Here is a 19,960-nt window from a genome sequence, read left to right on the forward strand (position 1 = left end):
GTATGAAATGTGAGGCTGGCGACACCAAGTGGACAAAAATAATACCTGCACCTCACATGCATATGTTGGTATTTATAGGCATGAAGCTTAAAAAAATATATAAAATAAATACATATTTGAAAAAATTGGTTACTACTTTGTGGATTTTCGTTGATTAAAATTAATCACTTGAAATGTATTCTCAAAAATCTTTTCTAAAAAAATACCCAAAACATCCAACTTCATCGTTGTAAGCACGAGTCTGCAAAACTTTATTCTCTTTTTTCTTCTGAATAGAAAAGATTTTTTAAAACGCGACCTTTGTTGCAATTATTCCACGTTATACTCGAAATCATCTGCTATTATTGTCAGAACATGACTTTTAGCAAAATTTAAAAAGCACAACTTTTTTTCAGAAAAAACAAAAGACTTTTGAAAAATCACCAGCTTTTTCCTTGTAAAAATTCAGCTTCATTCTCAATCTTTTAAAAAACATCCGACTTGATGATTGTCAGAACCTGATTCTTTTTTGTAAAATTAAAAAAAAATAAAAAACTTTACTGTCAGATTTTCATAGAAACAGTCATTATGACCGACCCGAAGTTTGTCTTAGAGCACCCAAATTTGTCAATTGAGCGGCTGGCTGTCGGCGCAGGTCCGACACGCCGAGTGTTCCGGCTTGTGGACGCACTGAAGGGTGGTCAGGATGCTGCGGACGCATTTTTCTGAGTTAGGCCGGGAAAGTCGGAGCCACAGCAGCGTGGCGCTGGCTTACCGGTCGTTATCCGAGCAGGTCCAGCGGAATCCTCTGGTCTGCAGGATGTGGATCAACTCAGCGATGGAGCCCTTGCCGCAGGATTCTCTGTGCACGGAAAACCGCAAGAAGAGCCTTCAATCCTGGAACTTGGTGTTCCACATTTGCAGCATTTGTACTCGAGGTTCAGCTCCTCTCTTGGCTTCTCGGTGCAGTGGTAATATTAGCCGTTCTTTGCAGAGGATAAAGAATAAACGCCTGTGAGTATTGTTGTACTCCGCTACTCCGGTTTATACACGAGTTGTGTTTTGTCTTCATGAAGCCGACACGTGTCATAAGAAAAACGGAACTTATTAAATCGTCTCGTCAATATGCTTTGAATTTGCTCACATAAAGGGGCCATCCAGATTGGTCACCACTTTGATGTTGACATAGTGGACCCTTTGCGGATTCAGACCGTCCAGCTCCACACTTCCAAACATGCTGCAAGACGGGCAAAAGAAGAAGAAGAAGAAGTCCGACTGGGAAATCAAGCGCGAGTGAGAAGTGAGTTGAAATCAAGGCGGCACCTGTTCCTGTTGAAGGCCTTCACAATGGAGCCGTTGAGCAGCACAGTCACGTTGCCGCACGCCATCTCCGCGAACTCACAAACAAACGGCACAAGGAAAGCACAACAAAGATTCTCAGGAAAACAAAACAAAAACAATACGCCGGAAAATAATGTCTTGAGGAAGCACGGCAGCTCTTGCAACGTTGGGACTTTTTCACGATTTCGCCCTCACCCCCGTCTCGGAAAATGACTAATCCTTTCTCAGAGAGAAAAATCTTGAAAAAGACTTTATTTGCATAGGACTAAAGCACTTTTATGATGATATTATTGTGAGATTACCATGTGTTTACTCCAAAAATAAACATCCACAGACAAATATGACCTTTTTGGTGCAAAACTATGATTTTGTTCTCATTTAATTACCAATCTTTGAAAAAACAAAATCTTTGTTTGGACTTCTGGAAAAAAAAAAAAAAAAAACCATGCTCTGAAAATTGTGAATTTCATAAATTATGAAAAAAAAAAAAATTAAAAAAAACATGACTTTATTCTTGAAAGATTGCCAATGTATTTTTTTTCAAAGGGAAATCAGCTCAGAAAAGTTGTTGGTTATTTTCCAAGATGACGGATAAAACGTCAAAAATGCCAAAAATCAGGTTGAAGATGACGACTTCTCTCCAAGACATTTTTTGGATGGTACAGAACTCGCTCGCTGGTGCAAAACTCACATTTTTGGAGGCTTGCCTCCACAAGGAGTGCACGGGATGATGTAAACACGCCGACCACTCGGGACATGATCCGAAATCGAAATCTGAAACGATTGGCAGTGAGACAGCCCGCCGCTGCGATTGGCGGCGGCGCCACAACGAGTGGCGTACCCGAGTCTTCCTGTTGGCCGCACCAGATGAGGTCGTTAAACATGTAGCCCGCCAACGTGTCCTCCAGCGTCCACAAATGACGCGCCACCGCCGCGTAGTCCTGAACCAGAGTCCTCGTCTTGCTCCACAACAGGAACTGAGAAAAAACAAAAACAACAATCGGAGCCATTTTTACACATTATTCATAGGTGGAAAAATATTGATGTTTGATTCATAAATATTTGATAATTACATATAAAGATGGCAGCAAAGCACCACTTTTGTCAAAATGAAAGTGCTCAACTCACTTCAAGACAATTTCTTGGTGCCCCATGGGGTAAAGCACTACTTTTGTCTCGGTCAAACTCCTCAACTCACTCCAGTATAGTTCCTCTTCAGCAAGATGATGGAAAGCATTACTTTTGTCTAAATGAAAACCCTCAACTCAGTTCGACATAATTCCCTGACACCAAGAGGCTAGAGGATGCCGGCAAAGCACTAATTTTGTCTGAATGAAGCTTGTCAACTCACCTCAATATAGTTCCTTGGTGCCAAGAGGCCACAAAATGGCAGCAAAGCTCTACTTTAGCCTCAGCAAACCTCCTCAAGTTCAACTCACTTCAACATAGTTCCTTAGCGCCTGCTATCTACGCCTTTTTTACATTGCGACTGAAAAAGTAACAAGCCTATTTTGCCAAAGTAATAAGAGATCTGTCTCCAAAGTTACGGAGTAAAGAAAATTGGGAAACTCAAGCCAAGTACAAATACCTGACGAATGTACTCGAGTGTTTGTAGTCTGTTAGTTGCCGGTGGCGTTTGTGTGAATGAGGACTTTTGTGGGTTACCCGGTCGCAGGCCCCCGTTTGCGGCATGGCTCGGAACATGCGGCGGTAGTGCTCGGCGGCCGCGTGGCACGAGGCCTGCCGCAACACCGCCTCCTCGAACGCTCGCCAGATCTCCTCGCAGTCAGACCTGCGCGCGCGCGCACGCAAATTAGCGCCTTGCGATGAACATGCAAGCAATCAAACAAATGAGAACAGCCACGAACGTGATCACAACAATAACCACAAAATACAAGTCGAGAGAGAAGTGACGACACAATTGGCAAATTTGCTGTAAGGGCTGGAGGTGGTTTGGGTGCTGGTTACCTGATGTCGGGGTTGACCAGTGTGATGTAATTGAAGCACCTGCCCATCACGATGTGCTTAATGTTGGGCGTGGTGCCCAAATGGGCTGGCAGTGGCGCCGCGCACATGCAAAGCACCAGCACACCTGCTGACATCAACACCTTGACAGTTAGCAAATGCAACGGACCAATCGTTCAAAACATGTATCAGGAACAAAAGGAATGCTATTTTGCTCAAGGTAGCGCATACAACAATAAAGACATGAAGGGAAAAATCGAAAAGAAATCGGCCGATTTTTTTTGGGGGGGGGGGGGGGGAGGGGCATGTGTGTGATTATATTTGTCTTATGTTGTCATTTGCTCATAAATACATTTTCCTGTGATTTCAGGTTGTAATGCAAAGGATATCATCTGCTTTTTCCTCTCAGCACGCAGTCATGATTACAAATGAAACATTTGGAAAAACAGCTGCACAAGTCAGGTCAAGGTAGCACTTGTTTTGCTGTAGAAATATGGAAATATATTTAAAAAAAACAACAACAGAAGAACTTACATGCGGCCAAACTGGTTCCGAAGTTGGTCGCCATGGTAACCCTCTGCTTTGCCCTCCGAGCGATCGCGTTTTGTAACCGCCAACCACCAAAGATGATCCGTTTCACAAAGAAGACAAAACACAAGTCAAGTGACGCCAAGCCTTTGCCTGCCTGATACTTTGCGCGCGGGCTAATTGGCTGAGGAAAAGCACATGCTCTCCATTATTATGCCGTCACTTGGGGATGCTCAACGGCTTGCATGGTCCCAAAGAGCGTCTTCTTGCAGAAACTTTCCCGCGCGCAGGACAGATGTTTTCCTCCAAGGCTCGCTTGCATGTTGGGCCTCCGCGTGACTCCCATTATGGTGGCATGACCAATTTCCAAACACAACGCCTGGGCTGTTTGTTTGAAAGGAGGCATGTCAGCTGGGCGAGCGCGAGCAAGAGAATTTGTCATTGCTGTCATTGGATAAACTGACTTTTCATACTGTATGTCGCAGAAAGAGCATTCGAGAGAGAGAGAGAGAAAAAGTTATTTAGTGGAATCCAAGGGGTTTCATTAGCACAGCTTTACATAAAGCGTATAAATCCAAATGGGGGACTTTAATAAAGTCAGTGTTTGATCTACTCAATTGTGGTGCAGAAATACAGTTTGAACCATGTTGGACACCACCATGTGTTGCTGCCCTCTTGCGGCTAGAAAAAGTAACGAATGATAAAACATTGATCACTGTACTCAATGTGCCTTGTATTGAAAACAAGTGTATATATTTTTGTTAGTATTTTAAGGCATGCTCTATGAACTCTCACTAACTTTGCAATCGGTCTTCAAACGGAAAAAAAGTTGAGACAATGTTCTAACCGGTGGAAATGTCAAATCAAACTCACGTAACACAAACTGACCAATCAAAGTGCTCATCTCAAGCGGAAGCGGTATAATTGGAAAAAAGAAAGTATTCAGAATGATTTTAAGTAATCTTATGCGAAAGTTTATGCCCTTTTGGAACACTTACTACTTAAATTTGATATAAAACGGGAAAAAAGTGGAACGTTGACAGCGTTCTCGCCTATGAAAATGTCTCAGCTACATCATGTGACACAAACTGACCAATCAGAACGAAAAGACGCAAGTAAATTGCCGTAGTAATGTTTTTGAGAAACAACTCTGAACATTATCTTTCATAATCCTATGTGACACTTTAAGACGTTTATGCAGATTTTGTGTGCGTGTGTGTGTATACATTACGGCGTGAATACTCTATACAAGTAACACGACTAAAATGACAAACGGGACCGTTGACAGCGCCCTATCCAATGAATTCGCATAATCGAAAGCACGTGACACAACCGGACCAAGCATAGCTTCGCCGAGGAGTGACTCGCAGAAACGTATCATGTGGCGATTCATTCAATGGCTGTAATTATTGTGCTAGTTTTAAAGCCTTCACGCGTCTGCTTCGTCCCCCATTCAACCATTTACCTCTCTGCTAGCTAGTATAATGATTAATGCCGATTTTATGAACCGTTGAAGCTGGCCAATCGGAGCACGCGCGGGGGCTAACGCGGAAGCTGTCAAAGTGTCATAGCCAAATGACTTTTTATTTTAATTTTTTATAAAGCTCCTCTAAAACTTTCAATATTAGACTTTGAACGACGTCCTTAACTACATAAACGGGGGGCGAGATGGAAGTGTCTTGAGGTTCATTATAAACGACCCCTCTCAACGCTCCAAACGTTAATTTAGCTGAGGTTCCCGCCGGGCTCACATTCAACGTGATGCATCCCCGCAGGCATCGGATCGTGTGTTGTGACAACCACTAACCCGACAGGTTTGCCGGCTCTGATATAATATCGGATGCTTTCTTAACCACCCCGCGCGTGCCAACATGTTCTGATCACAGCTGATCGTCACGTGACGCCGAGACACACTTTTCGTTTTTCGTCTTTCAGGAGCATTTGCGGCTGGACTCGCTTCATTTTCCTGTGTCAGCGACGAGTGACCCTTGGCAGGAGTGTATGGAGCCCTGTGTCGAGGTGGCCAAACGGCCTGGCAAGGCGAGTTCATGAAATGCAGCTATTCGAAAGGTGAGGGAGGGCTGGCGTTTTCCGCGTCTGGCCAGCAGGTGGCGCCCGCATCTCGACAGCCGGCCTCACCTGCTCCTCTCTGGTGCACTTGTGACAGATCTGAGCCGCTGCCTGGCGCTGACCCTTCAAAACGGACCCGCGGCGTTTGGACGTCATGATGGCCAACCACAGGAGCATCCTCGCCATCCCCGTCCACGGGTAATCACCTTTTCTTTCACGACCGCTTGGGTGGCAGCAACCAGGATCGTGCCCCCCAAAAAACAAAACAAAACAAAACAAAACAAAACACTCAAGTGCCGTGTACTTAACTTTGGGGAGGGCTGAGGCGAGGGCAAAGGAAGAATGCTTGGCGTTTTCAAGCAGATCCACATTGGCCTGACTTTAGTCGCATGTAGTCAATGTCCGTTTTTGGCATGACACAATCAGGATGTTTGGGGCTCACCAGCAACCAGAACGAACTGATAACCAAACCCAAGGTGGAGCAATGTGTCTGTTTATGCAACTTCTTTAGTTACTGTTTATTTCAAAATGGATTTATACATTCATTTCGTGAATTTCAAAGCGGACGTGGTATATTTCGATTGTCGCCATCGGCTCGTTTGCGTCTGACGTCCCTTTGGCTGGTTGCAACATTTGAAGTCAACTTGTGTGCTGTTTACTGAGCATCAACAGAAGTCTTCTCACGCCACATTTTTGCAATGCCCCCCAGGAAGAAAACAAACCAAAAGTCTGATTTGAATATAAAACATGTATTCATTGACAAACGAGCAGAATTTGATTTTGAGTGACAATGTAGCTGCTTTCTCAACATTTCCGCTAAAATACTTTTTTGGGGAACCCTTTGAAAAAGATTTGAATGACAACCTTGTGGAGTTATGAGTCGTAACTGCCGACGCTGACATTGTGCAGAAGTCTTGTACTGTAAGTCAGGTCGTCACCTGAAGTGACAGTTGCACATACGTTTGTCTTGATTTGCTTCTCTTTCTGTCTCACTCCCTGTAAAAGTGACACTTCACCTTCAACGTTGGTTATTTTAAAAATGGAGCGCAAAATGTTCAACCAAAACAAAAGTTCGCCAGCTTAATGCTAACACAGCACACGAAATGCCATAGACGGGCTCACGGAAACGAGCAGAGATGTTGCGGAAATGATGCTGTTACATGAACCCAGGTGGAGCAGCGTGTGACACGTCTGCGGGCGCAGTGAAAATGGCTGGAGTTTAGTTTGGGGCCTTCTTTGCCTCTTCTTGCTGTTAGTTAGCGATTCTCGCAGGCCTGTCATGTCGTCACTTGATTCAAGGGGCGAGTTTGGGCAAGCGTCGACAAAGGGGGATTTGTCAAGACGGGAAGTTGGGAGGTGGTGAAATGTTTGAGCAATGCGGCCTCGGATGGTTGCTAACATTGACGTCCTGTGCTGTTGCGCAATGTCCTCAAAGTACACGGGCAGCGGAACGCAGGAAACGACGCGCACCTTTTTTGCACAACTGACGTCGACGGACATGAATCGTGGTGTCGTCATTGCTTCAGAATTGGTCATGTCAACATCAAATGTTGGCTCGTGATTATAAGCTCCTGCTGCAGTCAAGGTACACTTTTATAACGGCACTTGATAAATCGCAGCAGAAAAGGTGTTTTTATTTGTTATTGCAATATCTATAATGATGCAAAATTGAAATCAATATCACTTACAACATGACAAGACCTCCTTTTTTTTTTACCCTCAAATAACTTTTTCCCATTGTAGAAGATCGATGCTCTTTAAAAGTATGGAAAAATAAAACCACAACCATTTCCCTAAAAATGTTTTCTCTTGAAAAAAGGTGCCACTTTGTCTAACATCTCCGTGTGATGTTAGTAAAAAAAAAAACTGCTTCTTTTTTTTTCCCCTTCCAGTATGGGCTTCAACCAGTAATTTCCCAAATTGAATGTTTTGTTTTTTTCCGGCATAAATTACGGTATGTAATTTATCTTTCATGCAGACAAGCGTCAAAAGGAAATTTTCCAGTCGCATCGATACTTGCTGCCACAAAATTAGGCACACTGGCAGGATTGAATGAGCTGCCGGTAGGAAGACAATTTTTTTTTTCGACCCACCTTCAGTGTGTGATTCCTTAAAATAGTTTGCGTCAAGGATGCCGTCAACCGCGTCGTGCGGCGTAACCCATCACGCCAGGCGCCTTATTCAAATTGGAAGTCCGAATGCTGCCAACTTGAGGCGCCCCGCCCGGCAAGCCAAACGGCTGACGCTGTGCATCGTGTCGTCTTGTGTCGCCCAGGTGGGCCCTTTGATCTGATGTCCCGCCGGCTGATGGTGGCCCGGCGCCTCGCCGGCCGCATCACAGACTTCCACGTTGGCAGGGAGGACGCGCAGATCTCGTAAAAAAAAAAAAAAAAAAAATCAAATGAAATTAAAACTCAACAAAAAAAACAAAGTGTGCTTACTGGCGCAGAACAGGTGCGAGTTTGAGTCGCTTAGGGGGCCAAAGGCGCCGCGTACTTGCCCGAGGGGTCGATTAGCCCAGCAGTCACTCCTTTGAATTATTGGCCATGTTCCTCTTCTGACCTCCAGGCAGGAATGTTTGTTCGGAACAAGCAGTCTGACATGTCGAGTTCACTTTGCCGACAAAACTATGGGGACAGTTTTGCGGTATGTTTTTTTTTTTTTTTTGTTCTTTCTTCTTTCAGGGCCTATATCGAATATTAGCTGAAAAAGGGAAAACAATAACTTCATATAGATGCCTTCCAGAATGTTTATGAAAGAGCAGGATTCGCAACACTTTTTTGTAATCTTTTACAATAGAGGTCTCTTGTTTAAAAATCACTCCATTTGGCCCAATGTTTTCTCCTCCGCGCCGCGTTGCATGCTGGGATTTCACTGCTGTTAGGCCTGCCGTGGCTTTGCGTGTGGCCGATGGCTGGGGCGCGGCTGCTTTGAAATCCCACGTGAGCGCATTTGAAATGGATCTCTTATTAATCCAAAAAGCCGCAAAGGATGGAAAAGTGGCGGGAAGGAGGGCTGCCGCTGTCCAGTCTTTTTCCAAATTGATCATCGTATTGACGATTCCACCAACCAACGGCGAAATCGGCCGGCTTTCCGAGCAGACGTCTTGATGCGCGCGAGGAAGGCCGGCTCCTGCCGAGTGACTTGGTGAGACGGAATGTAGCCAATCAAGCGAGGGAGCGGCGGCAAATAAAAACAAAGGTCCCTTCCCAATCACAAATGACGACAACGCCAGCAGTTATCTTCATTTGAAAACTTTCCACCGTCTTATCTTTATTTGACTTTTTTTGAGTGGGGGATTTTCTGTGGAAAAAAAACCAAGTCCCCTGACCACCCATGATTGCCTCCTCTTGCGTGTTGTCTTCCAAGATGCGTCTGGTTTGCCGGTTGTTGCGCTTTTGCTTCCTGTCAGATGACGTTTGATAAGGCCAAGATGTCTTGGAGGTTTTCAGCTTGGTGATGGAACACGAGCTTTAAGAGTCTTTGAAAAGTCACTCCTTGCTTTCATTAAGTGTCCCGCTGCAACTGTTGCCCTTCTGCACTTTTTGCGTTACCCAGCAAGCTGTTTTTTTTTTTTGTCAATAAGTACACATGACAGTGATGAACTTAGCATATCTTTACTTCCGATGACAAATTGCTTTTCGGCATCGGAAATGAATTCAAAGTAAAGAATGTCAAAGTGGCCCTCACAACATTCGAAACTTTCGACACTCTCCCCTTGAGTCGATCCCAAAGAGGAAGAATTGAAAGTCCGAGCCAAATCCGTATTGCTTAAAGGCGGGCGTATTAAGCAATTTTTTTCTTCTTCACAATTTTAAACAGTTCCCAGATGTCTCAATCAAGGGTCTCCAACATTCTTCTGTCAAAACACACAAAGGAAAAGAAATTACAGAACGCTTCCAAGTCCCTTTGGTTGAAATCGCTCCATTTGGGTCGTTCTGTCGCAACGTAAATGGCGGTTTGAGGACCGGGGGCGGAGCCATCCCTTTGCGGGCCGCGAGGGCCGCGTCCAACTCTTCTAGTGACTATTTTTCAAGAGCCTCATCCAGACTGTCAATGAATCGCACTTTGCTTAAACATAATCCTCCGCCCCTAAAGTGCGCACCTGTTAAGATTTGATGACATTTTCATCCAAGGAGGCAGCACTTCATCACCAGGCTTGCCAAATTACACTTTGAAAGAGATAGAGCAGCTGCCAACAAATGAGCGGATCATTAGCGTTTTTGCCAACACTAATTTGTGCCTGCGGCTTGAAAATCTTTGCCCAGCCGAGTCAAGGGCGGAGGAATTCATTGCTGGGTATTGAAACGAGTCGAATGGCGACATCGCAATTCAGCGCGATTCCCAATGGCTCATTCGCAGACGCCCGCTCAGAAAGAGATAGCGAAAGATGTACCGTACTCGCTCGGTAAAAGTCACGTCGGATGAGCAGGCGGGCACTCGGGAGAGCCCACAAAAGTCCCTTTGAAGCGAGGGAGGGGGCGTGAGCGAATACTTTTCTCCATATGGTGCAATTGAGCCGGCGTTAGTCACGAGTTTGTCAGCTGGCTGCTACGAGGGGCGGCACGTTACGCAATCGTCACATTGTTGGCAGGCTCTTGTCGACTCGTGACGCGTGTCACTGACGCTCCGCCCGTCCACTCCCGTCCAATCGTCCTTCCGCTCGTTCATGCGAGACACTCCGACATACGACTGCATCGTTGCGCATGATCAGTCCTGCCATCGTTGTTTTCTGCCCCCTAAAATCAAGTGGCAAATAATAGCAAGCCATCGACATCCAATCGACTCTAAGGCCTCAAGGCTCAAAGATGCCGCCGACGACGACAAGACTGGCCAACAAATATTTTTTGATTTCCCAGTGCCAAAGATATTTGAATGATTCCTGGCTAGTTTGGGGCTGACATTTCTTTCTTTGAATTGGCTCTAGGCATTCACATATTGATTTTACCATTTTTAATTTGCTTTGACGTGAACGATCTGTGCTTCGGCGGTTCCTAAACGCGGTGTCTGTGTTGTGACCTGCTCACCTCGCCTCGTTTGCAGACGTTTTGCCGGATTTTCCCATGCAACGCCATTTGCCTAACGAAGGCTCTCTGCGATGGCGATATCGTATCAAAATTGAAAGGTACTGTCTGGCCGTGCTCGAAGATGCACACGCAGCCTCAGCAAAGTGGCAGCATTGAGGACAAAAGCGAAAAGCGCACAAGCTGCTGTCTGCTCCCCTTGTCGCTACATGTTTTGCGTGGCAATCAGGAGACCGATCGCCATTCCTTCACCAAGGAAAAGAGAAAAAAAAAAAAAAAAAGGGGAAGGACCGAAAAAAAAGAAAAAGCCCAAGGCTATGTGCTCTGCGAGATGCTGGCGTGCAAAGGTGCCAAATAATCAAACAAAGCCAGGCGTGCCGTTTGCTTGAATTATGAGCTAGCGACGTATAGCGACACGTGTTGATGCCCTAACTGCACAGGCGCTGCTCGTAAAGGGCAAAATATTGCGACAACTGGAATACCTTCAATCCATTCCAGCCATTTTTTTTTTTGCGTAACAGGTTTTTCATCAATAAAACATGAAGACTACTCAACAATACAATACAACTGTATTTCGTAACAGCTACAGCTGTAACAAAGCGCTTTACATGACCATAACAAAATGGCAAGAATGTGCTTTTAACAAGTGAAAGCAATAAATGAGAACACAAATGACTATATGCAGGAGGCACCGAAATACAGCAGAAGGGTCTCACGTCAGATCAAAAGCCCCAAAATTGAAATGTGTCTTCAAACGGCTTTGCAAAATGGACAGAGAGGGGGCTTGCCTAACTTCAGGGCAATTTTTCAACTGCTTCCGCTGCCCATTTGGCCAGCATGCTCGCGCTTTCTTTGGTTGCAGATGCGGTGACTTTGCCACATCTCCTTGATTGGAGTGGTGACAAATGAAGCGGTTGTCTACAAGCTGTCAGTGGCGATTTACGAGCTGGAAGAATTGCTTCCAGTTTCGCATCCTGAAGCGAAAATTGCATTTTTGTCAAAGTGCACCCGATGACCTACCCGGCCAGTCACGGCATGGGGTCCCACATTGTCATCTTGTCAACATGAGCCTCTTACGCAGATCATGCATGCTATAGTAACGATATGTTGCCTTACATAACAGCGGTTGAGTGGCTGCGATTAGCAGGGTGTGTCAGCTCATTCCTGCAGCGAGCGAGCGGCCGCCGCCGCCGCCGCCGTCATGTCCTTGCACGTCTCTCTCGGAAAAGACTTGCCGCGAGCCGCTGGTACATTTCCCCCCGTGGCAACACGTTGCTGTAAGCACCTAGCCTCTTAGCGGCAGAGGTGCAGCAATTCATTGGTAAATGGACAACTATTTTGGTCATTGATGATGATGATGATGAGCGTTCCGAGGCCTTGCTTGACTTCAAATTGTGCAAATCATCAGCATTTCAGCTTATCAACAGTGACATTCTCCCACTTCTGTAGTCCTCTATGAAAACAGACTGACTATCTTTGTGGCGATTCAAAAGAAGGCATTTGCAAAGTCAATGTGGTTTGCGAAGTTGTTGTCATAAAAAATGCAAAATGCGCTTAACGGTGTAGAACTAAGAAGATGTTCAACAAACATGCTAAAGTAGCATTAAGCTATCGTAATTAAAAAAAAAAAAAAAAAAAAAGAAGCTCTCAACTAGCAGAACAGTTAATTGGCTACATGATTTGGAACATGATTTGTTAAGGTATCAGGACAGAAATGCCTGCTTAATATCCTTGACTAGTCTAACAGTGAGTGTTGTAGAATGCTGATTGTAACAAAACTTGTTCACTAAACATGCCAAACTAGAACCGCAGTTAATTCACTAAGCTATGCGGGGGAAAAAAATGCTGGCAAAGCATGCTAAACTCTCTTGCGAGTTGACATACATTGCTAAAACATGATTAAAAAATGCTCGATAAACTAGCCTAACAGTTAACAACATGGCAAAACATGTCCACCGGACACGCTAAACTAGCCCAAGCGTTCATGAGAAAAGCTATCGCAACACAAAAAGCTCACTACACATGCTACGCTGTCTTGGCTAAGATGATGCAAGAAAAAAAATGCTCAGTGAAGGTGCAAAAGGATCTTGGCCGTCAAACAAACGCCATCCTCGCTGTCTTGGACTCGGCGTGGCTGCCGCTGCCAAACAAAGTAAAGTAGCTGTCATAGTTGGGGCATGTGCGATTTTCAAAGGTGGTGCCGATGAAAAGAAACATTTTATTGCGTGTGCGTTCCTGTGCGTCTGCAACGCCTGCCAGGAAGTGCGCACCATTGTTCTGCTTCCAGCTGAAATGCCAACATCTTCACTGTCCCACGCGTGGGGAAGCGGCAGCAACTTTATTTCCAAAAGGCCTGTTACCACTCAGCGACTAAACCGTGCTGACTGTGCAAATGCTTCAAATCGTAACTTTTCACCAGATTTTGGCAACATTTCTGGAGTCCAAAAGCCTAGTGGCCAACAACCAAACCAACACCTTTTAATGTGTGGTCGTTGACGTCAAATGCTATACTATGCTAACGTTTAAAACTTAGTGGGCACATGCTAAGTTGTGTGCGATCCGTTTGTCCGTGATGTGCGCAGCGCAAAAATCTACTGCAGGCTGTAAGTTGAATGATTTTAACGAGTGTACCGTGATTTGCGGGTGCGAACTTTTGGCTTGGCCTTATGCTCACTTTTGTTGTAAGCTGTTTGGACCCATGTGGCTGTGTGCAATTATTTTTTTTGTTATACAAGCTGAAGCAAGGTGTCATTTCCCATGAAAAGATAGAATCAACTATTTTTCCAAATGTGAGGTGTGCGCGCACTTCAGTGAAATACTGTGCATGCTTTTATGACAGCGACAAAGGCTTTCAACACAACAGGACGGGACAATCGAGTCCTTCGTGTGACTCGAGTCTCGTGTGTGAAACGTGACATTACTGCTCCCGTCTGCTCCCTACTACCTCTGAAAATCCGTCAAACTTTCCAGAGGACTCCCCCACCCCCCTGCCCTTTGGTGTCTGTCGGTCAGACGGAAGAGCGACACAAGAAGGCGGCGGCGGTTTGAAGGGGGCTACGACTGGACTTTTGCTTGCTTGGACTCCAAATTGCTTGACTGTTTTTCAAAGAACTCCGTGACGAACCAATTGGACGTCTTTGCCAAATCGATCGAATGCTTCCTTCCGCCCGTCATGATTGTGCCCTTTTGGAATTTTACATCTCCCATGGGAAATTTCACTGGCAAAAAGCCTGATGATTTTTTTTTCTTTCCCCCCCCCCCCCCCCAACCGGCCTTTAATAACTTCTTTTTCAAGTGACTAGCTACGTATGCCAAGAAATAGTCCGAGAAAGGAAAGGTTGCTGCTTCCTGCAGGGACTGTGCTGACATTCAAGTTCAATTCCAGGACCATTGTCAGACTTGTCAGACAAAATGGCTCTTGTTAGATCACTCGTGTTCTTCAAGTCTGAGGACTCAAAGTAGCAATCCGGGCGTGACTCGTCAGTGATGAGTGATCCGACCTTTTTTTGTTCTATTGTTTAAAAAATGTAGCCTCTCATTGATGTTCCACACTGCCTTGTAAAGCTGCTGGGCATAGGCTAGAGCCCCCTGGAATGCCTTTTCATTGTTTGGAGAAAAAAAAAGAAAAAAAGTTGAACCATGCTATGCTCTCTTGAATTGAATTGGGTAAACAATGGGTTGTTTGTTTGTGACTTTGGGCTCCTCCTATCTGGGGTTGCCAGAGCGACTTACTCTCGGGATTTGATTACCGCAGTATGTATCCTTGCTAACACCACCCAACCATTTATTCAGGATTAGTTAGCCACATTGCGCTAATGTTTAACATAGTTTGCCTTTTGTATAGGTAAGATAATCGATAATATATATATATGTATGATATGTATGATATATATATGATATGTATGATATATATATATATGATATATATCATACATATATATGATATATATCATACATATATATGATATATATCATACATATATATGATATATATCATACATATATATATCATATATATGATATATATAATATATATATGATATATATATGATATATATATATCATATACTGTATATATATCATATACTGTATATATATATCATATAAATATCATATATATGATATATATAATATATATATTATATATATCACATATACATGATAGATATACTGTATATATGATATATATATATATATACATATATATGTATATATATATATAATATATATATAATGTGTATATATATGATGTATATATATATATATCATATATATATATACATATACATATCATATATATATATATGTATATATATATGTATATATATATATATATATATATATATATATAATGGCGGTGTTTTGATTGGCTGCAAACATCTGCACAGATGCCATTGCCTTGTTTTTCAGCATTTGGAATTGCAGCCAAATGAGCAAGAGAACACTGCCCACCTGATGCGACACCTGCATGGCAAAAGCCTGGTTTGAAGGCGCGGCGCGCCAAACTTTCACATTTCGACGTGCTCCCTGCAGAGGGAACCGGCCTTGAATCACGCCTGTAAGGTGTGATGACAACGAAACGTTGCAAAGCTCCATCAGGTTGATTTTCCTCCAGATTCATCTGCTTTCCATTTCATTTGAATACACACGTGCAGATTGCGGCCCAAACCTGCCAAACTGCGCGCACTAAGCCTGATGATTCAGTGGAAAATTTTCCACTGGCTTACATTTAAATGTGGCATCATGTTCTCGCATGTTGTCCTGAAGAGCGTGTTTTTTTTTTTTTTTTTTTTTTTTTTCTCTTTTGCGAGTGAGTGAGGCGGTGCTAGTACTTTTCCTACTTTGACAGCGCTACAGAACAACCCAGCCTCCTATTAGGCGTTTTAACTTTGCTTTTTCATACGACGCTGCACCACAAGTCGGCAACGCCTCGTCCCTGGCTCCCATCACTTCTCAAGGTAAGGTGCCGCGTGTTGTTGTTCTTTTGCCTCGCATCGCAGTCAAGAGGACAAACCTACCGTCGCTGATGTTATCCTGTCCTGCGTTTGCTTGGCCGCTCCTAACGGAAGGCAGTTTGCCCCGGGATGTTGCTTACATAAGTCATTCTTTTGTGACACGCGCTCGGCTCCGTCTGGCCCAAAGACGGCGAAACCGCCGCCCCCTGGGCCTTTGCAGAATGTCGAGCCGCTGCTTGCGTGCCTCGCAGTTGCTTTTACGCACCGAAACAAAGTTGCTTTGTGTGTGCGTGTGCGTGTGCGTGTGCGTGTGTAAAGACAGCACAGCAGGCGATGGAGGACCCGTGGCAGGAGGCCTACGATTTTGCCGTCAAAGTGGCGAGGAAAGCTGGTGAGGTAAGTTTGCACCTGTGAAAAAGAACCCGGGGGGCGGGTGGGGAATGTCAGGTGTTTGCAACAAGAGGAGTGAAATGTGATGTCATCGCGCAAGACAATGTCGTTGTGTGCGCGCCGTGCAGGAAATCCGTAAAGCCGGCGAGAGCGAAATCAAGGTGATGACAAAAAGCTCCACGGTGGACCTGGTCACCAAGACGGACGAGCGGGTGGAGAAGATCATCATCAACTCGCTCAAAGACAAGTTTGGACCGGACACTTACAGGTGAGCCGTCTGGGGGGGGGGGGGGGGGGCGTAATTGAGCAGGTGGCGAGCACAGCCGCCGCCGCCTTCAACTAAAGCGGGCTCTTGGACTGCGCCACCAGTGGCTTTGGAATGCTTGGCGCTCCCGCTATCAAGGCTCTGCATCGGAAACAAAAGTCTTGATGGACGTTTTGGGGGTCATTGTGCGAAATGAACATTTTAGACGTGAAAAGTAGTCAAGGTTGCTGCAAGCGACTCAGGCGTCCTGACTTGTGTGTTGCGCCGCAGCTTCATCGGCGAGGAGTCGGTGGCAAACGGCAAACCGTGCATCTTGACCGACAAGCCCACGTGGATCATCGACCCGGTGGACGGAACCACCAACTTTGTCCATGGGTAAGGCTTTGTCTTTGTACTCTCGGCCTGAAAGGTCTCGCGCCCGTGCGTTTGCGCCGGATGCCCACTTAGAGTCGAAGTGATTTGTGCCCGCCTCGCCTGAGGAGGATCAGTGTTGGACTGAAGGGTGACTCCACTTTTTTTTTTCTCGCAAGCCCAACACCCGCTACACAGTTTTGCCAAACTGTGTGCAGACATTTTACCCCGAAAGACAGGACCCTGTCAAACTTTCTCAGATTGGGTTTCCACTTTTCAAAATGAAAAGGTGTCGGGTCCTTGCGAACGCCGCTAATACCGCCCACCGTTACTCGAGGCGCAAGGATCTTACATCGCAGTCGTCCTCCTCGCCGGGCTCGGCCATGTGAGCCGTCGGCAAACCAACGTGCATCCGAAAGAAAGACAATTCTTTGCGGCGATGGCAACGTTATGTTTCTCAAGTACCGGTGGTGTCGGTTACTTGGTATCGGGGATCGGCGAGTGCTCCAGAGTGACTGCTTGCGCTGATATCGGTCTGAAAAAAGAGGTGGCCAACATGCCTGATAGTAATGAATCAATTAAATACATGAAAAAATGTCAAACCGCTCTGTAAATGTACTATTCAAATTAATGGTGTCAATTAAAGGGTAATAAACCCAGTTTAAAAAAAAACAAAGGAAAACATGTATGCACCCTGTTGTTTTCTAAACAGTATTGTCTTGGTGGAATGAAGCGCAAACGCCGGATGGCTTCCTTGTTGCCTTCTCATCCAGCTGAAGGGCCGCCGTGTTGTGCAATATCGCCCTCTGCTGTCGAGACAAGTCAAGGTCATATCTGCTCTGGCGCTTGCGTCGTCAACGTCCAAGCCGGGGAAACAAGTTGGCAGCAAGGGCGGAGCTATGGGTGGGCCTGGGTGTGCACAGGCCCACCCAGATTGACACACTGCCCACCCAGTGGGATTCATGACCAAAAATATATACTTTTAATTTTTGGCTAAATTATTATGAAATTATTTTTGAATCTGTGTTTGCTTGGGTTTTTGGAATATCGCCAATGGCGTAATTGTGGTTGTCTGAACTTCATATTATTCAGTTTGTCATTTTATTTGAATATTCGATGTGTCGGGATAGGAGGATTGTGCTCAGTGAGAGAAATATTCAGGCCCACCCTGATTTTTCCAGGCCCGCCCATTCGCCACGTTCTGGCTCCGCCCCTGGTTGGCAGGTTGCCGGCATGACGCTTTGAACAAGTTTGCGCATTCAAGATGATGAAAGTGACTGCGATGATACGCTCGATCATCTTTTTGATTTGTCTTTTGGACGCATGACTTGTTGGTCACAATAGAAGTTGGCAACTTTTGTGGCAAATGTTTGCAGGTTCCCATTCGTGGCCGTGTCTATCGCCTTTGCGGTCAAAAAGAAGGTGAGTCCACACGTGAAATTGACGCCTCACGCTGCTTGTGTTCAAACGTTTCCTTTCCTTTCCCCCCCCCCCGACAATGTCGCAGTTGGAATTTGGCGTTGTGTACAGCTGCTTGGAGGACAAGATGTACAAAGCCAGGAAGGGCAAAGGAGCTTTCTGCAACGACGAGCTCATCCAGGTGTCGGACGTGAAAGGTAACCCGCCGGCGGCTTTCGCGAGCCCGCCCGCTAAGTGTCCGTCCCGCCCGCTGAGCGTCCGTCCCGCTCGCTGTCTCGCCAGACATCCACAAGTCCATCATCATCTCCGAGCACGGCACCGACAGGACCCCCGAAAAGGTCACCAAGATCTTCTCCACCATGCAAAAGATCCTCCGCATCCCCGTGCACGGGTGAGTACGCGCTCGCCGCCGCCCTCCCTTGCCGAGGCGGCGCAATTACACGTCCTGTCGTTCTCGTTCCCCCCGCCGCCTTCCGTCGTGCAGTCGGCACTAACGCTGACGCTTTGCCCGCAGGCTGCGCGGCTCGGGCACGGCCGCCACCAACATGTGCCTGGTGGCGTGCGGGGCGGTGGAGGCCTTCTTTGAGATCGGGATCCACTGCTGGGACATCGCGGCGGGCGCGGTGATCGTGACAGAAGCCGGCGGAATGCTGCTGGATGTGGACGGTGAGTACGCTGGCGGCGGCTGGGGGTGGTCGGGGGGGATGCTTTTTGCTGCCCCATGAAGGCGCTTTCTTTTGAGGAAAACAACAAAAAATACCTGGATAGTAAAGATGCTTTGTGCTGGGCAAAATTTAGGGGGGCAATTCGACTTGATGTCCCGGAGGATGGTGTCGGCAAACAACAACGTTATCGCTCAACGGATCATTAAGGAAATCGAAATATTCCCCGTGGAGAGGGACGACGCCGATTTCGGCAAGAAGTGAGAGGGTCCTCGCACACCTCGTTTTTCCACGCCCGCACGCACACGAGACCATCTGCCTTGTCTTTTGTATTTTCCACAATAAAACGGCTATGCAACCAACATCTACTAGTGGCATCTTCATTAAGGAAAAAAATATACATGTGTGTGTGTGTGTGTGTGTGTGTGTGTGTGTGTATATATATATATATATATATATATATATATGTATATATATATATATATATATATCAGTGCGACTTAAGTTGTAATATTTTGTTGCCATGCAGTAAGTTTACATTGTCCAAACGGATCCTAATGACGTCGTTTCTCTTTGTGCGCTTCCTGTCTGCTTGTGCTCACCTTGACCACCAGAGGTCAGTAATGCACCAGCAATGAGGAGTCGCAGTCATTTCAGGCTCATCAGAAGTTGGAAGCACCGCGCGTGTTACCACCTCGTGCAGGGAAGGTGCTTGCTCATTCGTGCCTGCTTTTCTTACATGTGTGTGCATTTGCTTCCTTTAGGTCACGGAAAAGGAGACATTTAGAAACTCAGGGTAGAGAGCTTCAATTTAATTGGGTGAGTGCGCCCCACCGCCACTTTCAGGGCTTGCCACAAAATTTGGTGGACGCTCCAAAAAGTCTCGAGAACCCGTGCCGGGAATCGAACAGGAAGTGTGCATGTTTTGGTTTGAAGCAGACATTTTGGTTGAATTCGCAAGCTTGTATGTTGACCAACTCCTACGAGAGAATTCGGCCAAATATTTCCGTA

General features: G+C 45.7%; 2 protein-coding genes across 14 annotated transcripts; one reads left to right on the forward strand and one right to left on the reverse strand.

Moving 5' to 3' along the window:
• Positions 1 to 220: 220 nt before the first annotated feature.
• Positions 221 to 11,202, reverse strand: LOC147127062 (ADP-ribosyl cyclase/cyclic ADP-ribose hydrolase 1). Of its 12 annotated transcripts, none has more exons than XM_086020695.1 (13): positions 10,911 to 11,202; positions 8,380 to 9,742; positions 7,977 to 8,255; positions 5,953 to 6,341; positions 3,820 to 4,197; positions 3,289 to 3,415; positions 2,909 to 3,112; positions 2,185 to 2,297; positions 2,012 to 2,094; positions 1,303 to 1,388; positions 1,124 to 1,216; positions 755 to 841; positions 221 to 688 (listed from the first exon to the last, which is right to left on the reverse strand). In XM_086020695.1, exons 5-13 carry the CDS (start codon positions 3,851 to 3,853, stop codon positions 607 to 609), a joined length of 909 nt encoding a protein of 302 aa, XP_085876821.1. In that variant the 5' UTR covers positions 3,854 to 4,197; positions 5,953 to 6,341; positions 7,977 to 8,255; positions 8,380 to 9,742; positions 10,911 to 11,202; the 3' UTR covers positions 221 to 606. The 12 variants fall into 12 exon arrangements, 11 of the variants coding, with proteins under 11 accessions (XP_085876821.1, XP_085876818.1, XP_085876822.1 ...); XM_086020692.1 differs by having other exon boundaries at positions 8,325 to 9,742; XM_086020696.1 differs by lacking the exon at positions 8,380 to 9,742.
• On the forward strand, positions 5,183 to 19,311 carry LOC147127063 (inositol monophosphatase 1-like). Of its 2 annotated transcripts, XM_086020687.1 has the most exons (11): positions 5,183 to 5,627; positions 5,749 to 5,883; positions 5,981 to 6,081; positions 16,181 to 16,258; positions 16,381 to 16,520; positions 16,788 to 16,892; positions 18,245 to 18,290; positions 18,376 to 18,484; positions 18,570 to 18,678; positions 18,802 to 18,953; positions 19,086 to 19,311. In XM_086020687.1, exons 2-11 carry the CDS (start codon positions 5,862 to 5,864, stop codon positions 19,211 to 19,213), a joined length of 990 nt encoding a protein of 329 aa, XP_085876813.1. In that variant the 5' UTR covers positions 5,183 to 5,627; positions 5,749 to 5,861; the 3' UTR covers positions 19,214 to 19,311. The 2 variants fall into 2 exon arrangements, with proteins under 2 accessions (XP_085876813.1, XP_085876815.1); XM_086020689.1 differs by lacking the exons at positions 5,183 to 5,627; positions 5,749 to 5,883; positions 5,981 to 6,081 and adding an exon at positions 15,699 to 15,865.
• Positions 19,312 to 19,960: the final 649 nt, after the last annotated feature.

The sequence above is a fragment of the Filicampus tigris genome, chromosome 21, assembly GCF_054856515.1.
Source record: "Filicampus tigris isolate MCC_2025a chromosome 21, RoL_Ftig_1.0, whole genome shotgun sequence".
Lineage (NCBI taxonomy): Eukaryota > Metazoa > Chordata > Actinopteri > Syngnathiformes > Syngnathidae > Filicampus > Filicampus tigris.